General features: G+C 36.0%; 1 protein-coding gene across 5 annotated transcripts in view; it reads left to right on the top strand.

Annotated features, from left to right (window-relative positions):
• NEDD4 (NEDD4 E3 ubiquitin protein ligase) overlaps positions 1-22,364 on the top strand; it is a 141,532-nt gene that overhangs the window by 47,254 nt on the left and 71,914 nt on the right. For 4 of the 5 annotated variants that reach the window (XM_024767819.1, XM_024767817.1, XM_024767818.1 and 1 more), the window contains exon 1: positions 7,767-9,311. The exons of the other annotated variant lie outside the window; for it this stretch is intronic. In XM_024767819.1, the coding sequence (XP_024623587.1) occupies positions 7,767-9,311 (1,545 nt within the window). Of the gene's footprint in view, positions 1-7,766; positions 9,312-22,364 lie in introns of those variants that run through there. 5 annotated transcript variants of the gene reach the window in all.

Below are 22,364 nucleotides of genomic sequence, written 5' to 3'. Positions count from 1 at the left end.
TATGTATCCCTAAAAGCATAGTAGTTTCCTTTTTCATATTTTTGATTTTATTAGAGTAGTAACACTCTGAATACTTTCCTCTGTGACATGCTTTTTGCTTAATGTTATATTTATAAGGTCGATCTGTAATAAGACATTTTACAGATGCATAGTTTTCCCTTCATCTGCAAATGCTGTAATACCATAATTTATGTATTTATCCTCCTTAGTAGATATTAGTGTTGTTTCCAGGTTTTTGCTATAACCAATTGATAAACATTCTTGCTATGTTTCCTGATATACGTGTATGAGTGTATCTCTAAGGTTCATATTTTGGGGTTGAATTGCTGGGTCATGTGTTATTTTTCCTGTTGTTAGTGACACTGTTAATGAATTTCATCCTGATTCTTGGGTACATAACTGGTGAACTATTTTATTTCAGTTACTTGCATATTGTCCACAAGGAGGACATGTTTATGCTTTCCACCCTGCTTATAGTTATCTGGTCTTTTTTGCTGATAATCTTAGTATGGTGTGACTCTTCATTGCCCAAACTGATATTTATCATGCTCTGATTGGTGCATTAACACTCCTTGACCATTTACCACATATAGAGTACTATACAGGGAGTCACGATAGGTCAAAAGAAAAAAAGCATTGCTTCTGATATTAACAATGGAATATTTCTGAAAACAAAAAAAAATAATGCACTTAACAGGATATTATAGATCCCCATACCAAGGAGTCAGAAGTCCTTGTAGTCTGGCTTGTGATTTGGTACATTAGCTTGTAACCCTAGACAGATTATTTAATCCTTCTGAAAATATTTTATCATGTTTAAAAATCGGAATAACAGTATTTGCCTTACCTATCTGATAAATATATTATGAAAATAAAGTGAGATAGTAGTTATCAAAGCACTCAGAAAATTTTTCATCATTAAGACAGAGTGTTATTTAACGCTCATGGAATCATGCGTTTGTGGCTCTCTGATATCACAGTTTGTGTGTTAGCTACAGTATGCCATTTCAGGCATCTACTGTGTTAGATACTCTGCTATGCATTAGAAATGTAGTTTTTCTTAAGAAGCTCACTTTACTAGCAAAAGGGAACAAGAAATAATTAGAACAGGGTGGTGCTCACCATTCTAATGCTCTGATTGTTGTTAGTCCTAGCATGTAATTGAAGTGTACAGATCACCTGAGACGTCATAGAAACTATAGCCATCGAAGGAATAACAGGCTTGATTGTTATGTAAATGTAGATGTAAATGTCATTTTATCCTTCTCCTGTAGCATTCACAACTGAATTAGAAGTGCATCCTTTTCCTAGCAGATTCTCTTTGGAAATGTACAGCGAAGAACACAGGTACACTTTTAAGGAAAAAGAATTTCTAGTCATCTGGAAGATATCTGCACTATAAGTGAAATTTTTTCAGCCAGTTTTAAGAAGCTGGGGATTAAACCTGTCATAGTTTGGTTATGGTTGTGGTGATGGTGATGTTGATGGTGATGGGACATTTGAGAATGATGTGCCTTTAAATGAATTCTACCCACCAGTGCAAAAGTTAGTGCTTCTGTGTCACTGCCCAAGAGCTATCTCTGCACGCATACAGCCTCTGAAACTTTAGGAGACGCCTGTATTCCATATTCCAGGCAGAGGTGCTGCGCTTCTCAAGTTCAGTGGTTGTATTAGTCAAGGTTTTCCAGAGAAACAGAACCAATAGGACACACACACACACACACACACACACACACACACACATACACACAATGAGAGAGTGAGAGATAATGAGGTGGGGGGGATTGATATACTTTAAGGAATTGCTTTACATGATAGTGGAAGCTGGCAAGTCTGAAATCTGTGAGGTGGTGCTGGCAGGTTGCAGATTCAGGTAAGAGTTAATGCATCTGAAATCTGCAGTGCTGGGCAGCAAGCTGGAAACTAAGGCAGGTTTCTGTGTTATAGTCTTGAGGCAGAATTGCTGCTTCCAGAAACCTGTCTTTGCTCTTAAGGCCTTTAACTGATTGGATGAGAACCACCACATTATGGAGGGCATTCTGCTTTACTCAGAATCTACAGACTTAAATGCTAATCACATCTAAAAAATAGCTTCATGGCAACATCTAGTTCAGTGTTTGACCCATCAGCTGGGCAAAATAGCTTAGCCAAGTCAACACATGCAATTAACTATCACAGTGGATATTGGCCTTCAAAGTTCTAGTCAACAATTAGTATTATCCAGAGCCTGTCCATAGCATGTAGGTAATCACATTATTTTCTGTGAAGATAATCAATAACCAAGTATCTCAGAATGTGAGGCCCTGAGCTTCAGTCTAATCCTAGGATATTATCTGTTTCATTCTAGAATGTGAAATTCTATAGGATTTGCATAGACTCCTTCCAGGTAAGGCCTGCCACTACTCTCCAGCTCTTCTCCCCTTGAAGTTAGGATTGATGCTACTCTCTTGGCATCTGTTTGGCTGAAGGGCTACATTCTACCCCAGGTTCTCCAGGTTGTACACATAACTGCTCTAATACTGGTGCAGATCCTATGCAGTCCCAGACCAGAGCCAGTAATGCAAACTGTTCAGCCTTCCGAGAATTTAAACTCAGACTAGAGTGCTAGGAAGTGCATTTGATTTTCTTACTTTTCCTTGGCTGAAACCCTCTTTGCAAATGTTTCAAGCATCCTTCCTTCCTGTCCAGCTGAAGTACTTTTTGATATTTCTTTAGAAGTAGTAGCTGGATCCATCAAACCTCCTCCCTGGTGTTACTTAGTGCTTGCATTGTGCCCAGCATGAGTTCAAGAGGATCAGAAGAAATGTTTAGTTGCGGTCCTCACACTCTGGAAGCTTACAATCTAGTTAGGGGACATGAAACTGATGCTTATAGTGAAGCTTACCAAAGATAAAACATTTATCTGGTTCATTTTATATTAAAAACCAAAGGAGGAGAGGGCAGACACAGAAGCAAGAAAAACTACAATCCTGCAGCCTGTGGAACAAAAACCACATTCACAGAAAGATAGACAAGATGAAAAGGCAGAGGGCTATGTACCAGAAGAAGAAACAAGATAAAACCCCAGAAAAACAACTGAATGAAGTGGAGATAGGCAACCTGCCAGAAAAAGAATTCAGAATAATGATGTTGAAGATGATCCAGGACCTCGAAAAAAGAATGGAGACTTATGATCATAGGAACATACCTATTGATAATTACCTTAAACGTAAATGGATTAAATGCTCCAACCAAAAGACATAGGCTTGCTGAATGGATACAAAAACAAGACCCATCTATATGCTGTCTACAAGAGACCCACTTCAGACCTAGGGACACATACAGATTGAGAGTGACGGGATGGTAAAAGATATTCCATGCAAATCGAAATCAAAAGAAAGCTGAGTAGCAATACTCATCTCACATAAGATAGACTTTAAAATAAAGAATGTTACAAGAGACAAGGAAGGACACTACATAATGATCAAGAGCTCAATCCAAGAAGAAGATATAACAATTATAAATATATATGCACCCAACACAGGAACACCTCAATACATAAGGCAACTGCTAACAGCTATAAAAGAGGAAATCGACAGTAACACAATAATAGTGGGGGACTTTAACACCTCACTTACACCAATGGACAGACCATCCAAAATGAAAATAAATAAGGAAACAGAAGCTTTAAATAACACAATAGACCAGATAGATTTCATTGATATTTATAGGACATACCATCCAAATGCAGCAGATTACACTTTCTTCTCAAGTGCGCGTGGAACATTCTCCAGGATAGATCACATCTTCGCTCACAAATAAAGCCTCAGTAAATTTAAGAAAATTGAAATCATATCAAGCATCTTTTCTGACCACAATGCTAGGAGATTAGAAATGAATTACAGGGGAAAAAACATAAAAAAACACAAACACCTGGAGACTAAACAATACGTTACTAAATAACCAAGAGATCACTGAAGAAATCAAAGAGGAAATAAAAAAATACCTAGAGACAAATGACAATGAAAACACAGCAATCCAAAACCTATGGGATGCAGCAAAAGCAGTTCTAAAAGGGAAGTTTATAGCTATACAAGCCTACCTCAAGGAACAAGAAAAATCTCAAATAAACAATCTAACCTTACACCTCAAGGAACTAGAGAAAGAAGAGCAAACAAAACCCAAAGTTAGCAGAAGGAAAGAAATAATAAGGATCAGAGCAGAAATAAATGAAATAGAAACAAAGAACACAATAGCAAAGATCAATAAAACTAAAAGCTGGTTCTTTAAGAAGATAAACAAAATTGATAAACCATTAGCAAGACTCATCAAGAAAAACGGACAGGACTCAAATCAATAATATTAGAAATGAAAAAGAAGTTACAACAGACACTGCAGAAATACAAAGCATCCTAAGAGACTATTACCAGCAATTCTATGCCAATAAAATGGACAACCTGGAAGAAATGGACAAATTCTTAGAAAGGTATAACCTTCCAAGACTGAACCAGGAAGAAATAGAAAATATGAACAGACCAATCACAAGTTACGAAATTGAAACCGTGATTAAAAATCTTCCCAGAAACAAAAGTCCAGGACCAGGTGGGTTCACAGCTGAATTCTATCAAACATTTAGAGAAGAGCTAACACCCATCCTTCTCAAACTCTTCCAAAATATTGTGGAGGAAGGAACACTCCCTTATAAACAGCTCATGTAGATAAAAAATAAAAAAACAACCCAATCCAAAAATGGGCAAAAGACCTAAATAGACATTTCTCCAAAGAAGACATACAGATGGCCAAGAAGCACATGAACAGCTACTCAACATCACTCATCATTAGAGAAATGCAAATCAAAACTTCAATGAGGTATCACCTCACACCAGTTAGAATGGGCATCATCAGAAAATTTAGAAACAACAAATGCTGGAGAGGGTGTGGAGAAAAGGGAACCTCTTGCACTTTTGGTGGGAATTAAACTGATACAGTTACTATGCAGAACAGTATGGAGGTTCCTTAAAAAACTAAAAATAGAATTGCCATATGACCCAGCAATCCCATTACTGGGCATATACCCAGAGAAAACCACAATTCAAAAAGATACGTGCACCCCTACGTTCATTGCAGCACTATTTACAATAGCCAGGTCATGGAAGCAACCTAAATGCCCATCGACAGACGAATGGATAAAGAAGATATGGTACATATATACAATGGAATATTACTCAGCCTTAAAAACGAATGAAATTGGGTCTTTTGTAGAGACGTGGATGGATTTAGAGACTGTCATACAGAGTGAAGTAAGTCAGAAAGAGAAAAACAAATATCGTATATTAATGCCCATATGTGGAACCTATAAAAAGCGTACAGATGGACCGGTTTGCAGGGCAGAAATTGAGACACAGATGTAGAGAACAAACGTATGGACACCTAGGGGGGAAAGCGGTGGGGGGGGGTTGTGTGATGTATTGGGCGATTGGGATTGACATGTATACACTGATGTGTATAAAATTGATGACTAATAAGAACCTGTTGTATAAAAAATAAATAAAATTTAAAAATTAAAAAAAAAACAACCAAAGAATATTTGCTTATTAACTGGAAGTTTTAGGCCACAGACATGAGCAGTTTAATCTCATTGATCAGCTTATTAGAAATGATCCATTTTTTGAGTCATTAGATTCCTAACTTAATTCAAGAAGGAAAGCTGCTGTAGTTATTTGAAGGTATAGTGAAAAGATTAGGACTCTTGCTTCTTAAAGAAACAAGATTATAAGGGAATATGTACTGAAGTCTATAAAATCATAAAGTAGATTATACAAAACCAAAATAGCATAATAATTTTATTACTAAGTTTATAATTGTACCCATTTTAAAACATAGTACTATCTCATTCTAGTCAGAAATAGAATTTAGTAAATTCCATATTTCTATTTTGTCCTCTTAATTGATTAAAAACACTGTGTAGAAAATTGTGATTGAGAACAGATCTATCTTAAGTTTTCTTTTTTAAACAAAGTGCAAGTAGATGTTTTACATATTTGCTTTTACTTAGAAAAAAAAACTTAGAAAAATACAACTTGGGTGTAGTACCATGTGGTGTAAACAACTGAACTATTTTACTTTTTACTTTCCTATGAATGAGCCAGTATATATTTATTACTGGAGTTCCAGCTGTAAAATTCAGGTAAGGGGTTTAAATATACCCTAGAGTATTATTTAAAAATAAATTTGTTTCTTTCAAATAGAATACCAACCTTGGTCTATGACATTTAGGGGAGAAATTAAAATATTAAACTTCTGTTACCTAGTAAACTGAAAATAAAGTAAAAGTTAAATAAATACACAGCAGAAAAATACATATACAAAATCACAACGTCTAAAAGGACAAACAGTCTACTGTTCTCTCCTGCAGGAGCTTTATCAGCAGTGGGTAAGTAATTCCACCTCTAGGGCAGTCCTAGTACTCAAAAATGTAAACAAGTATGTACTTTGTTTATATCAAGAAATATGCAGCATGGTTTATACTTCTTCACAGATATCGAACAACTAAATGAATTGTTTCAGTGCACCAGTAGGGGACAGCAAAGAGCTCTTAGAGTTTTTCAGAACAGAATTGGCATTGAGATATGTTTATTTGATGCGTTAAATGCTTTTTAGACGTCTTTACCTACCACAACACTCTCTAAAGTGAATGAATTGCAGAGACAGTGGAATAAAATATCTTGTGTGCTCAAACTATATCGGGGGATAGTTTTTCTGTCTAATCTGCATATATTTTTAATGGAATGTTTGCTTAGGCTATTTCTTGGCAGAGTTTTAATAGTCAGAATATAAATGGCATCATTTAAAGACTGTACTGCTTGGCTGGAAAAGCCTTAAAATTACAGGAGAAAATGCTTGGTGACAGCTTCTCTCAAACTTTTTTTTCCTCAGACGTATGCTCAAGTTTTGCAGTAGTATTACTAGGCTAATTTTGTATTTCGATCCTTCAGCTTTCACTATTTATAAGTACGTAGTGTTTTGGAAGCTAAAATATTTATCTATTTGATTTAATGCTAAAGTTTTAATTCACCTCAAAGTTTTGGTATTTCCAAATTTATACATGTTTGAATTTACTCATTTTAAAAATATTAACAGTCTATATTCCTTTCTATGTTTACTAAATTGACTAAATTGACTAGATTTCTCTGTTTACTAAATTGACTGGAAATTCAATCCTTGATTTGATACTCAATTACATGGAGTTTCATTCCTACCAACTTCCTGTAATACTATCCCTATGGGTAAAAATATTAGTGGTCAAACTCTGCTGGAGAAAGCATAGGCACCGTGATTCACATAGTTAAGTGTTCATTTAGTAGAGCTGGAGTGAAAAAATACTGTTTCAATTTGAAATGCTAGAAGATTGTTGTTCTTGTGTTACTCATTCATGCAAATTGGAGAAGGTATAATTGAAACAAGGTTGGCAGTGTTTGAGGCAGTGTGCTGCAGCTGAGCTCAGCTTAAAGGTCGCTGGAAATCAAGTGCTTTGTAAGTGAAGGCATTTTGACTACAGACGATTCAAGACATTTTGTAAACGTCAGTCTCGGGAATGGGCCGTCTTTTTCTTTCTGTGATATCTGGTCTCTAAGGTTTTACTTAGGATAAAGACTACGACTTCTGAGCTCTTTTAGGCACCACAAATGATTTTTTCTTTCGATGCAGTGCAGCTGCTTCTAGCCTGTCTACCGACAGAGATCTTTGTTATGACTTTCAGCCCTTAACATGTTTGGAAATGAGAACAAATGGCACAAAGCTTACGATTGCACTTTGCAGCCAGAAGAAGCAATACTTATCCTGTGTCAGAAACCTCTGGAGATGATTCGGATAGCAGTGTTCACATGTGCTTCACGAGACCAACACGGACTTCAACGTCTAACGTGGTTCAAATGAAGCTGACTCCCAGACAGACTACACTACCTCCGTTAATCAAGGAAAACGTTAAGTCTCAGGAAGGATCATCTGTTCCTTCACCTGAAAATGTTAATAAAAAGAGCAGCTGTCTGCAGATTTCACTACAGCCAACAAGGTACAGTGGATGTCTTCAGTCTGGCAATGTCTTAGCTGATGGTGATGATGCTTCATTTACTTGTGTCTTGAAGGATGGCAGTGCTGTGGTTGATAATGAACTGAATGCTGTGGATGATGGTAACCTCTTGAGCAGTCCTGCCATTTGCAGTGGTAGCCTTAGTCACTTCTCAGCCAGTGAGAATGGGTCTTATAGCAGCAACGGTAGTGATTATGGGTCATGCACAAGTATCACCAGTGGAGGTTCATACACCAACAGTATCATCAGTGATAGCAGTGGTTATACTTTTCCACCAACTGATGATACCTTTTTTGGTGGAAATTCATCTTCTGACAGCATCTCCAGTAGAAGTTTGCCAAACAGGAATACTACTCCATGTGAAATTTTTTCGAGAAGTAGAAATACAGTTCCCTTTGTCCAGCATGACCTGGATCGTGGACTAGAGATTATGAAATTGCCTGTGAGCAGGAACTTGAAAATTCCACTAAAACGTTGTTCATCCTTAGTCATTTTTCCTAGGAGTCCTTCAGATACCCCACCAACTTCTCTAACAAGTACAGGTACTCCTCCAAGCAAAGGATCCTATCAGACCTCACACCAGTTTATTATTTCTCCTAGTGAAATTGCCCACAATGAAGATGGCAGTAGTGCTAAGGGATTTCTTTCAACAGCTGTCAATGGACTTCGGTTATCTAAAACAATCTGTACTCCCAGAGAAGTAAGAGACATACGACCTCTTCACAGCTCATTACAAAAGAAAATTGTTATTGCAAATAATAGTCCAAATCAGACTGTCTGTGAAAAGTCATCTGAAGGATATTCTTGCGTTTCAGTGCATTTCACCCAACAAAAAGCAACTGCATTAGGTTGTGAAACAGCAAATGGTGATTGTAGACCAGAGATGTCAGAAATTAAGCTTAATTCTGATTCAGAGTATATTAAGCTTATGCACAGGACATCTGCATGTTTACCATCTTCCCCAAATGTAGATTATCAAATAAATATCAATGGACAGTTGGAAAGACCACATTTACAGATAAACAAAAGCCATGCTCTTTTACAAAGAAGTATTTCATTGGGAGGAACTTATCCAAATGTTTCCTGTTTATCCAGCCTTAAGCACAGTTGTTCTAAGGGGGGACCATCTCAATTACTCTTAAAGTTTGCATCTAGAAATGAAGGTAAAGTTGATAATTTAACAAGAGACAGCAACAGAGATTTCACAAATGAACTATCTAATTCTTTACAGCATTCTTGTAAGGTAAGTCTCCTTTGGTCTTGGTAAATGTTATTTTATACTAGAATGGCTCTATGAACTATTTGGTTAAAATTTATTGTAACTTGGCAGCTTTATATATTTTCTTGGTCCTTAGCTAGCAAGCACTGTGTAGTCATGAACTTTATATTTGTAAATCTGAAAAAAATGCCCAGTAGTTTTTCACTCTATTTGTTATTTTATCAATGTAGAAAATATGTATTTAAAAAAACTTTCCAAAGTGATTTAAGCCATAAAACATTTCTGTCGCATAAAAACAAGCTAAAATAATAATTTATTTGATAACATTTTGCCCTCATATGTTTTTTGCCCTCAAGTGGCATGGTATTTTAATGTCTAACTCCGTATTTTATTCCTACTTTCAAAAATGCTCATTTTGTATTCTCCCCTCCTTAAGCACTGTGAAGAAAAGTAAAATATAGAAAGCCACTCAAAGTATTAAACAGTAAAAAGTCTACATAAAAATGTGAAAATCAAAAAAAAAAAGTGAAAATCTTCTTATAAATGAACATAGAGAAAATGTTTCTTTAAAATACATATATTTATTTGATCATCGATAAAAATTGTTATGCTGAATGTTTAAAGCAGAGGAAAAATAAATGTTATCTGCATTTGTATATACCCTTAACCACAGGAATTTTGTTCCCACCCTATTTTTCTTTAGCTACCAGTTAAGTGTGCCTTCTAAAATGTAACTCACTCAACAATATTGAATTCTAAATTTTGTATTTTTAAATTTGGTTTCAATTGCTAGGTATTTTCCATAATTCTGTAATTACCCAATTAATTTGTTATTTTGGTAATTTTGCTTTATTATATTAGTAATTTAACTCTAGTGAATCTTAACCAAAACAGTTTTTTAATGTAATTTGGCCTTTCCAAAGTATTTTAAGTGTTTTGAGCTTAAATAGATTTTTTAAATTTCTGTATTTGAAAGATCTTGCCAGATTTCTGCAAATGAAAAAAATGTTTCTGACTAAACCAGTTTGAGATGACAGTACATAATAGTTTGGGGGAAAAAAACTTATCTGTTTATCTGTGTTTGTATAATAAAATCAATATTAAAGATTCTTTTAACTCTTCTGGGCAAATAAAATATTAAGTAATTGCTAGTTTGTTTTCTCTCTTTTGAAGTCTGATAAATATAATTCTTGTTATCCAATGCCCAGATGTTAATATAAGCAGCTACTTTACTGAGGATGAATAAAGATCACATTTCAAATTCTGGTGTATGTTTTAGAATTATTAATTCCATTTACAAAACTTTTAAAACACCAGCTGTTAGGAGATTATAATCCATTCAGTTGTCTTGTCTTCTAAAAAAAAGCAATTAAGTGATACTATGAAGAAATACATTAATAGTTTGCTAATTGTACAACATGTACCTTGTAAATTTATTTTACATTTAATGAAATAATTAACCTGAAAGGAAAAATTAACCTAGAAATATTTCTAGAAATATCCTTTAAATAGTTGGTTTTGTGGTAATATTATAGTTTGTTGTTGTTGATGCTTTTGAAAAAATGGTATTTTTAATGACTGCCTTTTGTGTGGCTAAAAGATACACTTTTATTGGCTTTATTTAAAATTAGGTAAACTAACTTAAATGTTATTTTATGACAGCCTAGCTTTCTGCAGATTCTATTTTTTTTTTGATAGATTATTGGGTTATAAAATAGTTCAGAAGTGTGTCATTTGCTGGAGAGCTTTAAATTGTTCCTCCTTTTAATGTTTATTAAACAGCTGTTTATACAAGAACTGTAAACAATATAGGACCATTACATTTAACACATACTGGATCTAAATTGATCTAATTGTTTAGTGGTAAATCAAGGGCTTGTTTTAAGAGGAAAAATAGTAATGTTGTTTTTTCTAAACATAGCAGTGACAACAATAATGGGGTTTTAGAAATAATCCTGTGTTTATCAATAATTATATATTAATCTAATTATAGTGGTATATTGTAACTCATTTATAAATAAACAGCTCCCAAAATATTTCCCATGACTCCAGTTAGTCTGGGTTAGTATTCTGATATGCTGAGTCTGGATTCACATTTAACAAGTTGATATTAGAGTAGCATTTAGTAATGTCAGCTATCTGTACCCAGCAGCCATGAAATTAAATCACTGCTTTGGTCAGGGACCCTGGTTTCTAAAGCACTGAGAGGTCTACAGATTCTTTTCTTCTGTGTTTAGCTACCAGTCTCTAGGAGAATAGTATCCAGTTTCTAGCTCTCTATAATCAACAGCTCATTACTGGCTAATTTTTTAAATTTAGTGAGAACTTTTACCTGTATCTGCGACTGGGGTTCTGTGTGTTGTTTACAACTTGGGATGAAGATGAGACTTTGTATTCCACATAATAATGTTGATTTCACTTATTGCCATCAAAGAGCATAACAATAACTGGCATATATTATATATATTTTTTGAGAGACAATATTACTTTTGTAAAGGCTTTATAATGACTTTTGATCTGAAAGTAGATATTTGATATTTTAACATTGTGTGTATTGTCAGCTCGATCAAGAGATAGGTTAAGGAGCTAAGATGGTTTTTATACAGTTACAGAAATTACCATTCAGATTTCTAAAATCTGTGCAATAGTTAGTTTACTCTATTATTATTTTATTTTTCCCTATCTGTTGTTTTTTTTAAATTTCATGTATTGTTAGGATGCTCAGAAATTTCATTGCCCTATTATTTAAAATACCTTAGCATTTGCCTAAGCTTGTATATGTCTTCCATACTTCATGTATATGCATGCTTTTATCAGAAATTTTGACTTTACATTTTTCTTTTTATTATAAACGTTTTTGTTTATTTTCTGTTATTTAATCCTAGGTAGGTAAATTGCTTAAGCCTAGTGTAGAAGAACTTTTAAAAACTATGTTTTAATTCTTTCAAAGCCTTTAAAACTAATCTCAAGAATTTACATTTCAATAATATATTTAGCTGTTCTTCCCAAAACAACTGTTTTAAATATTTACTATTTTTAGTGTTCCATTATTTTCTTAGTCCTTATTTTATTAACTTTAGCAGAATATTTAGAGACATTTGGTTAAATTTATTTTGAACACTTAATCCTTCCTATAAAAATCAATATAGTTTATAAGTATTAACCCTAAAACTGTAATGCAGCAATGTTAATGACCAGTTTTAGAAACCTGGTGAGAGGTATGTGCATGTATATGTACCTTTCTTAGAACTGAAGAACTAAAATATTAATTTCAGGGTGGTTCAGGGAGGTGAATTGTTTGCTTCCGAAATAGTTTGTATTTCTCTGTAGTTGTGTCTTTAATTCATTCATCTGGCACACGTTTGAGTGCCTACTGTTTGCCAGTCACTGACTCAAGTTCTGGGAATAAAAGATACTGAAGCACAGTTTCTACTTGGGGGAACTCCCATCCTAGTTAGAGACACACTGGTAGATAAAAAAAATTCCAGTCTAAAGTGTGATGTACTAAAATAGAGCTGTATATGAGAAAGTGAGAAAGATGCAGTGTGACTCTAGCACAGGGAGTCCAGGGATGTGGGAGGAGATGATACGCTGGCAGTGGGTGGGAGTCCCATTGCATGGAGCACCTCATGCTGAAAGAAAGCAGTGTGTCTCCTGCTAACAGATAATAGTTAGGCAATGGAAGTCGTTATTTGAGAGTGTGACATGCTCACTTTTATGTTTTTAGATGATACTTTCTTATGACACCATGGATTATAAGTGAATTAAAGTTTTCTTAACTTGGATGGCCAGGTGAATAGTGACATCACGAACTAAGATAGGGAATTCAGGAGAAGGGGCCAGATTGGGAGGGCAAAGAAAAAACCATGCGTCATGAAGTTTCTGTACTGAGAAGCTGCCCTGGTAGTACTGCTGTCAAGTAAGGTAGTTGGAGATACAGGCTCAGGACTCAGGAGAGAAGTGAGAGCTGGAAATGTAGCTTGGGAGTCGTGAGTCTAGTCAAAGACTTAGGTAAGGATGAACTGAAAAAAAGCATGAAAGTGACATGGGAGGAGTGATAAATCAGAATTCTGGGAACTACCACCTTTGGAGAAACAGTGGAAGAGGAGACAAAAAGGAGTCCAAGAAAGAGCCACCGGAGGAGCAGAGAGGCCAGGAGAGCTTGGAGGCCTGGAAGCCAAGGGAAGGGAACGTTCAAGGTGAGCAGCACGCAGTGCCATGGAATTTAGGTATCCATTGAGTGTAAGAGGTCCTTGGTGGCTTTAGTAAAAGTAGGTTCAGGAGCATAGTGTAAAAGCCTGGTTGAAGAAAGAATGAAACAGGTGAGGAAGCAAAAACAGCAGGCATAGCTTGTTTGCTCAATGTCATAAAAATAGTCATGAGTTAGTGTAGGCAAGGTATATATTTAATGGCTATAATATAGAAGACATGGTATTATGTGGTTACAATTGCATAAGACAAGCTGTCCACAAGGATATTGCAGCCTGTTCTCTAGGAGGAGAAAAGGTCCGTAGCTCTCTGTTCTTTCACCTTAGAAGTGAAGAATAAGTGAGCATCGGCAGTGAAAACTGAAATGGAGACTGAGCAATATGAAATGAAGGGAACAAACAGTTAGGAGTGAAGGCGTGAAACCACCTCTGAGTAGTCACAACTCTTGGCGAGCAGCATTACCCTAACGTTCTTCTCCGCCTCCCTACCACCCAAAATGAGACAAAACAAAAATAGAGCTTCCAGGTAGAAAACAGGTGAGGGTTTAAGGCCTCTTCCTAGAAAGGACTTGGAGAAGAGGCACCTCTGTCTTGCTGTGACCGGCTTCTTCCAGCATGTGGAGCCCACCGTGGGCTACCTGTGGTGAGGCCTGGCCCTTCTAGATCCACTCTCCCTTTATGTTATGGGTGACAGGGAACAGGATGAACTAGGAGAAGCCAGGACCGGAGGCTGTATGGGCAGAAGGGGCTTGGCAGAGTCCCTGGGTGTGGCCAGCCAATGTGTTGAGGTCAGGAGGGTGGTTAGCAGGAGTGAATGAGTGCTGAGAAGGGCATCCAATGATCTTGCCAACAAATACACAAAATACCTGAAGTCTTGCTCAAGTGTGTGGTTCGGTATTCTTTGTTGGCCAAGTGGGAGACTGGAAGACTATGGTCAGGTGAAGACCAACATTTAGAGATAGCCTGTAAACAAGAGGTGAGCCGATGTGCCCTGGTTTAGTGAGATATCTGGGGGAAGACTCTCAACATAGCAGCAGTTGTCGGAAAGCAATTTTACCTTCGCTGAGATTTCACAAAACTTTTTATATGTAACTAGAGCAGATCTGAGAACTTGGAAGGGCAAGCAGCTAGCATGTTTATATACCTGGTAGCCCAATTCATGGATGGGTCATAACAAAGAATACCTTGACCAAGAGATCCCATGATGTTTCTAGTCAGGGTTCTAGGATATCTTGGCAGAGGGGTGTGGTGATCATGCCTTCTCTTGACTTAGATGTATTACATCTAAGATAAAAACCATAACACTGTGAAACATTTTGTGATTTACCTTAATAGATGAAATATTACCAAGCAAGAAGTTTACATCAAGGATATTGGTGGTACAATGGACAATGTCTTTATGTTCATCAAGTACAGAAACATTCTTAATGTTTACATTAAAACATTCTTAATTTTTATCTTTCATCCCTCTTACAAAAGCTGAGTATAACATTTTATGATATAGCTAAAATAATATTATCTAGAACTACTTCCTTTTTTTAATGAAATAGCTCTTTTTATTTATTTATTTTGGCTGTGTTGGGTCTTTGTTGCTGCGTGCGGGCTTTCTCTAGTTGTGGCGAGCTGGGGCTACCCTTCATTGCGGTGCACGGGCCTCTCATTGCGGTGGCTTCTCTTGTTGCAGAGCATGGGCTCTAGGTGCGTGGGCTTCAGTAGTTGCAGCACACGGGCTCAGTAGTTGCAGCACATGAGCCCTAGAGCGCACGGGCTTCAGTAGTTGCAGCACACGGGCTCTAGGGCACGTGGGCTTCAGTAGTTGTGGTGCACAGGCCCAGTAGTTGTGGCTTGCGGGCTCTAGGTGCACAAGCTTCAGTAGTTGTGGTGCACGGGCTTAGTTGCTCCATGGCATGTGGGATCTTCCTGGACCAGGGATTGAACCCATGTCCCCTGCATTGGCAAGCAAATTCTTAACCACTGCGCCACCAGGGAAGTTCCTAGGACTACTTCCTTTTTTTTCCTCTTTCAAATATTTGTTGGTAAGCTGCCTTCTAATGCTTTAAGGATTGCAACTGGACCATGGCTTATTAAGTTGTCATTTGGACTACTGATTTTCAAATTTTCATGTGTGTGTACATCTCCTAGAGATCTTGTTAAAAGGCAGATTTTGGTTCAGTAGGTCTGGAGTGGGGCCTCAGGGTTCCGTATTTCTAACGTGCTCCCAGGTCATACCAATGCTGCTAATTCCTCAAACGCACTTTGAGAAGCAAGGCTTAAGACAATTTTTTAAAATGAGAACAGTAATACAGTTCATAGTTGAAGTATCCAGTGAGTCCCTCTTCCACTTTTACATAAAGAAGAACCATAGGTATGCTGTGGCCAGGGCTAAAATAATTTGCAAGGAGTTTTAAATCCTCTTGGACATTTAGACTAGTTATTGATTGAGACCATGTGATGCAGAAGAGATTGTTTGGACCAACAGACATTCAAGAGCAAGATTGTCTGCCTGTCTCACAAAAGAACTTTAGTATGACTCTTGCAGAATTGTGACTATTAAATCTTCTAGGATTACATTTTAGTTTCATTTAAGAAGTTAAAAATATTGGTCTATAAGGCATGCAGTTCTACTTAAAGAAATCTCTTGAATTCATTATGGCTGTAATTCTGGTTTGTGTTGTTTTTGAAATTGTTGCCTACATTAACTTTTTCCCCTCTCAGCATGAGATTTGAAAAATATGCAATGGAAATGTATTTTTCTTAACTATTCTGGCTTACTCAAGCAATAGCTTCTATCTTCCTCTTTGTGAACACTTTCAGTCTTTCCAATATACTTTGCTCTAGCAGTGCCAGTTTAGGGTACTACTGAGAATGTTTGAATCTTACATTGGCTTATGTAATGAAATGAAACACCGTCTATAATTAATGCTTACTTATAAGCTATCCTCTTGATAGATCTATAGGGAGAAAGTTTAAAAATCCTTTATGTGTAACTTTGTAATGCTACTTAAAAGTATATATCCATTCTCAAGCATAAATCACTATATGAAAATCTTAGGAACTGTATTCCGTTGGAGCAGTTGAAGACATTTTATCGGTTAGCTGGGTTTTTGTGGTCTTCATGGCTGCTTGTGGCTTAGCCTAACTTCAGGGAGCCTAATAACACATTAAACATTTCAGGTAAGCAATGAGAAAAAGGAAGCATAGCAAGAAAAAAGTTAAAGATAGGGAGATAGATAGGCAGGCAGGCAGGCAAGCAAATGTATTGATAAATTTTCCAGAATTGATTGAATTCTAGAGAAGGGATTAGGCAAATGGGTAATCTTTTCTGGGCTCTAATTTACTAGAATGAAATTCCCTAAATCAGGGACTTTTTTGTCTTATTCACCGCTATATCCTCAGTACTTAGAACAGTGCTTAGCTCAAAACAGACACTCAGTAAGTATTTATTAAATTAATGACTGAAGCCAAGGGGACCCTTTGGAATGGGGTAGAGACAACTAGAATCTAGATGAGGGTGACCACACAGCCTTGCACAGATAACCAAACTAGGATATTTGAGGGATTTAGGTCTTCTGCCCATTTTTGGATTGGGTTGTTTGTTTTTTTGTTATTGAGCTGCATGAGCTGCTTGCAAATTTTGGAGATTAATCCTTTGTCAGTTGCTTCATTTGCAAATATTTTCTCCCATTCTGAGGGTTGTCTTTTGGTCTTGTTTATGGTTTCCTTTGCTGTGCAAAAGCTTTTAAATTTCACTAGGTCCCATTTGTTTATTTTTGTTTTTATTTCCATTTCTCTAGGAGGTGGGTCAAAAAGTATCTTGCTGTGATTTATGTCATGGAGTGTTCTGCCTATATTTTCCTCTAAGAGTTTGATAGTGTCTGGCCTTACATTTAGGTCTTTAATCCATTTTGACATTTTGAGTTTATTTTTGTGTTTAGGTGTTAGGGAGTGTCCTAATCTCATACTTTTACATATACATGTCCAATTTTCCCAGCACCACTTATTGAAGAGGCTGTCTTTTCTCCACTGCATATTCTTGCCTCCTTTAGTGGAAGCTTCTTGATGCTTCATCCTCTGCATGAAAGAGTGGCACTCTTTAATGAATACCTTGTCCCTGGGGTGGATGCCAATGGAATATTATGATTGTGACTCAAGGATTAGTTTCCACAGTGGAGTCTGATTCATAGCCTACATATTCCACTAACTAGTACCGTAGAAGTATGTGTCTGGGTAGAGGCTCAGATCAAGTTTTCTGAAAAGAAGATTGAATGGGCCAAAAGTTTTAAGGGCATTTAAACAAAGGCCATTTGAGTGGCTTTAAGTTTATCATTGTTTGATAAAATGACTTCATTTCAGACTTGATGTAAGAGCTGGCTTCTCAGTGTTGTTCCTGGAATTTCAAGTAACTGTTTTAGCTAAGAATGACCTTTACCTTTTGTACCAAGACTGAAAGACTGAACCCTCTTAAGGAGTCACAGAGCTTAACGCAAACTCAAGTCATCTTCAAAGCAAATGAGTTTAACAAGTATTTATCAGAGATAGAATATGTGCCTGCTGCGAGTGGCAAATATTATTCCTGGCTTTGAAGAGTTTCTAATTTAGATGAGAAGACAGCATTATCCATTTAAAAAAAGGACCAGAGAACAGTAAAATAATATATAATAATGTCCGTATACCTACTTCAGGCAGGTGAACGCCTAAACTCTGAGCTATGTGATCGTCTCTATAATTTTTAACTACTTTAAATTTTTATCAAGATGACACATGTGCCTGTTTTAAAAATCAGGTGTTTTTTTCTTTGAAGATTTCCTTTCTGCCTTTTTCTCTGTGTTCTCTCTTCCCAGAATTCCTGTTAGCCAAAGTTTGCACCTCCCAGATTGATCTTATAATTTACTTTTCTCTCCTGTTTTCTGTTTCTTTGCCTCCTTATTCTACTTTCTGGAAGATTTCCCTCAGTTTTTTCTTCTCTTTAATTTTAAAATTGTGGTTATTTTAATTTCTCAAGTTCTATCTTATTTTTTGATGATTCCCTATTCTTATTCTTGTTTTATAAGTGTAATCTCTTATCTCTCTGAGAATATTTTACTTAAGGCTTTTTCTTGTAAGTTTTGTTATGGGTCCTACATTGTCTCTGGTTCCTGTGGGCCGTTTTGCTGTTGTTGTTTGTTCCTCTTTGTTATTAGACATTGTCCTCCAGGTGGCTGGTGAACCTTGGCTGTCTATTCCTATTTGAGAGTGAGTCACTATGAAGTTATCTGGAGGCTCTGTAATTCTGTGGGGCTTTTCAAATGGTACACTTCATTGTAGGGAGACTTCTAACTGTCAGTGTCTGGAGGTCTTTTCTCAAAGGTCAGTTTGTTCCTCCAGAGAAGAAACTTGCAACGATTGCCCAGTTATGTTTTATAGCCCTGGTTAGTGATAAACTAGAAATGGAGGTGATTTCTTTCATAGGTTCTGAAACTGAGTTAGTTCAAGGTAAACCATGCCTTAAAAGTGATATTTACTTATCAAATTCTTAAGGTACTGATTATAATTTAATTAATATAGTCAGTAAGGTGCCTGGTTTTCATATCTGTTGTCTGAAATACATTGTGTATATTCTAGAAGTGAAGATGCTCGTAGAAAGACCAAATTTAAACATCCTTTATAAAAGAATCTGTAGTTTCCTTAACACATCTCCCAACCTTTTACGTTCTTGGCAATATATTTAAATGTAAATGTGTGTGCCTGTCCTCTGAGAAAGAAGATAGACCTGTTAAAACTGTGTTTGGGTACAGGGGAGAAGGAAGAGGAGACCAAAATGACCCCCTAATGGAGAAGAACATTGGGTGCTTACTGTCACACTAGAACCTGAAACCTCATCACTGATTGTTTTAACTTGGACAAGATCCTGATATATTCTTTTTTAAACTCTTAACCTGATATCTGTAAAAGTTTAAATCAGTCAGCATACGTTATATACCACATTTCAAAAAACTCTCTGAGACAGTGATTATCTCCACATTAGAAATAAGAGAACAAGCTCAGAAAAGTTAAAATGATGTAGTCAGGATCGTAAGTCTAGTAAATGTCATATTACTTACTTACTTACTCAGCTCTGTTATGTACTCTAAAGCCCTTTTCTACATTTCTAACCAAGAGGAATTCATTTTTCACTACAATAGGGGGAATCTACAGGATAAATAAAGCTGCTTGGGGAAGGTTATTTTAGTAAAAATAGCATCATACAGAACAAAAAGAGAGTTGTCTAAAGGAAAGTTTCCACTTGGGCTGACTGCAATCTGATTACTAACTTTTACTCTCTGAAGAAGTCCTGATCAAGTCCTGTTTGCTTGCCATTGTTGAGTGAAAGTGAGGTTCAGGGATTATTTAAGCCTATTTCTAGAGAACCAGTTTATCTCTGAAACTTTTATTTTTCTATTCTTCTGACTTGTGACCCAACACTTATAACTACTTTCTTCTTTCTGATTAATTTTATTGATCAAATATCACATACTGTGTGTTTCTACCTCCTGCAACTCTTTGAGTTTCACTATGTTCTTTTCCTTCAATAACTGTTATAAACTACCTAAATCGTTGGAAGCTGTGTCTTTTCTTCCCTAATATTTTAAAACTTTTTATTGTGGAAAATTTCAAACACACACAAAAGTAGAAAGAATAATGCAGTGATCCCCCCGTGTGAGCCCCCAGTGAATTCCCAATTTCAGTAATTACCAACATTTTGTCCATCAGGTCATCCGTCTTTTCCCATCCTTTTTTTTTTAATTTTTTTTTTTTTTTTGGAGTATAGTTGATTTACAATGTTCTGTTAGTTTCTGCTGTATAGCAAAGTTAGTCAGTTAGACATACCCATATATCCACACTTTTTTAGATTCTTTTCCCACATAATGGGTCATTACAGCATATTGAATAGTTTCCTGTGCTATTCAGCAAGTTCTTATTAGTTATCTATTTTATATATAGTAATGTGTGTATGTCAATCCCAATCTCCCAATTTATTCCTCACCCCAGTTTCCTCACAAGTTTGTTTTCTACATCTGTGACTCAATTTCTATTTTGTAAATAGGTTCCTTTGTACCATTTCTTTAGAGTCCACATATAAGTGATATCATATGATATTTGTCTTTCTCTGTCTGACTTACTTAACTCAGTATGACAATCTCTGGGTCCATCCATGTCACTGTAAATGGCATTATTTCGTTCTTTTTTATGGCTGAGTAATGTTCAGGAATTGTATATATGTACCACATATTCTTTATTCATTCCTCTGTTGATGGACATTTAGGTTGCTTCCACATCCTCCCCTCCTTTTTTTCTGTAAGTTTTTTTTAAGTAAATCCCATACAACATGTAATTTTACCCATAAATACTTCAGAGTGTATCTGTAATAGAGAAGGACCTTTTAAATATACAAAAGTGCCATTCAATTATCACACTTAACAAAATTAACAGTAGTTCTAAACTGTTTTGACTGGATCTCTTTCTAAGTCATCTAGGTCATTTTAGTGTTGACATAACTCAAGATGGATTCTTCTCCTTTAACATGTGTCTATCTGATTCTTCATCTATGTTATGATCTTCATTTCACTTTGGGGCTGAGCGTGCCAATTATTTAGCATAGGATTTTCTGTGTCTTTAATCAGACACTTTTTGATAATACATTTGTTATCGATGTAACTGAGGCTGTATTCTGGAACCTAAAAGTAAGATTAGAGTTAGGACTTAGAATTGATCACCTAACTACACCTTACCTCCGCCTTAATCGCAACAAATCTTCAATGAGCTGGGATACCTTATCTTCCTCATTCCCCGGTAGAGTGAAAATGTGCTTTATAGTGAATTAGCTGTATTAATTCCTCTTAAAGCTTCTCTGCGTCTTAATTTCCTATTTAGGGAACATGAAGTGTATGAAACTTGGTGAAGTTATTTTGAGGGCTGGAAATTTGATATCTGTTTGGCAAATAGTTGGTGCTCAGTAAAAAGTGGCTATTATTATCTGCCTTATAATATTGTTGTGAGAGTTTATGAAGGTGTGCTGTACACTAAAAAGTGACACAGTGCATAACATAATAATAATTGTTTTATATATGTACAATATGAATCATATATAAATCTAAGAATCCAGGTTAAAAGTTAAGTAATAGTAAATTCATGAAAAGAACATTTTAAAAAGTAATGCAGGGACTTCCCTGGTGGTCCAGTGGCTAAGATTCAGTGCTCCCAGTGCAGGGGGCCCGGGTTCGATCCCGGGTCAGGGAACTAGATCCCACATGCCGCAACTAAAGATCCCACATGTGGCAACTAAGATCCCGTGTTCTGCAACTAAATACAGACTAGAAATCTAGGGAGGCACTTCTTCCTAAGACTCTAAATTAAAGATCATGATACATTTTTCAACTGAATATGGTTTTTCCAAAGCCATATTAAAATGTAAAGCATAATTCTTTTCACTTATACTCAATTTCGATTATGTATATTCTTGGGGACAAAACTACATCAAGACTAAGATATTCAAAATAAAGACAGAAATAAATAAGAATTATACAGAAAATTAACAGGAGGAGACCATTAGAATCTGGAAAGTCCTCTAAGTGGGCCACAAGCCACTTATTATGCAATAATTGGTAGTTCTAAAGAAGGTGACCCTATTTTTTTTACCCCTCATTGAAAATATTGACTCATAAGAGATAGCCTTACTCATCTTATGTCACTGATAGAGTCAGCTTCTAGCCATAAGGTGATAGATTCTTTTTTTTTTAACATCTTTATAGGAGTATAATTGCTTTATAATGTTGTGTTAGTTTCTGCTGTATAACAAAGAAAATCAGCTATATATATATATATATATATATATCCATATATACATATATTC

The sequence above is a fragment of the Neophocaena asiaeorientalis genome, unplaced genomic scaffold (genome assembly GCF_003031525.2).
Source record: "Neophocaena asiaeorientalis asiaeorientalis breed wild unplaced genomic scaffold, Neophocaena_asiaeorientalis_V1.1 scaffold71, whole genome shotgun sequence".
In the NCBI taxonomy this organism is placed as follows: Eukaryota; Metazoa; Chordata; class Mammalia; order Artiodactyla; family Phocoenidae; genus Neophocaena; species Neophocaena asiaeorientalis.
Note: the sequence above shows the minus strand (reverse complement) of the source record. Positions and strands in the feature narration are given on the sequence as shown.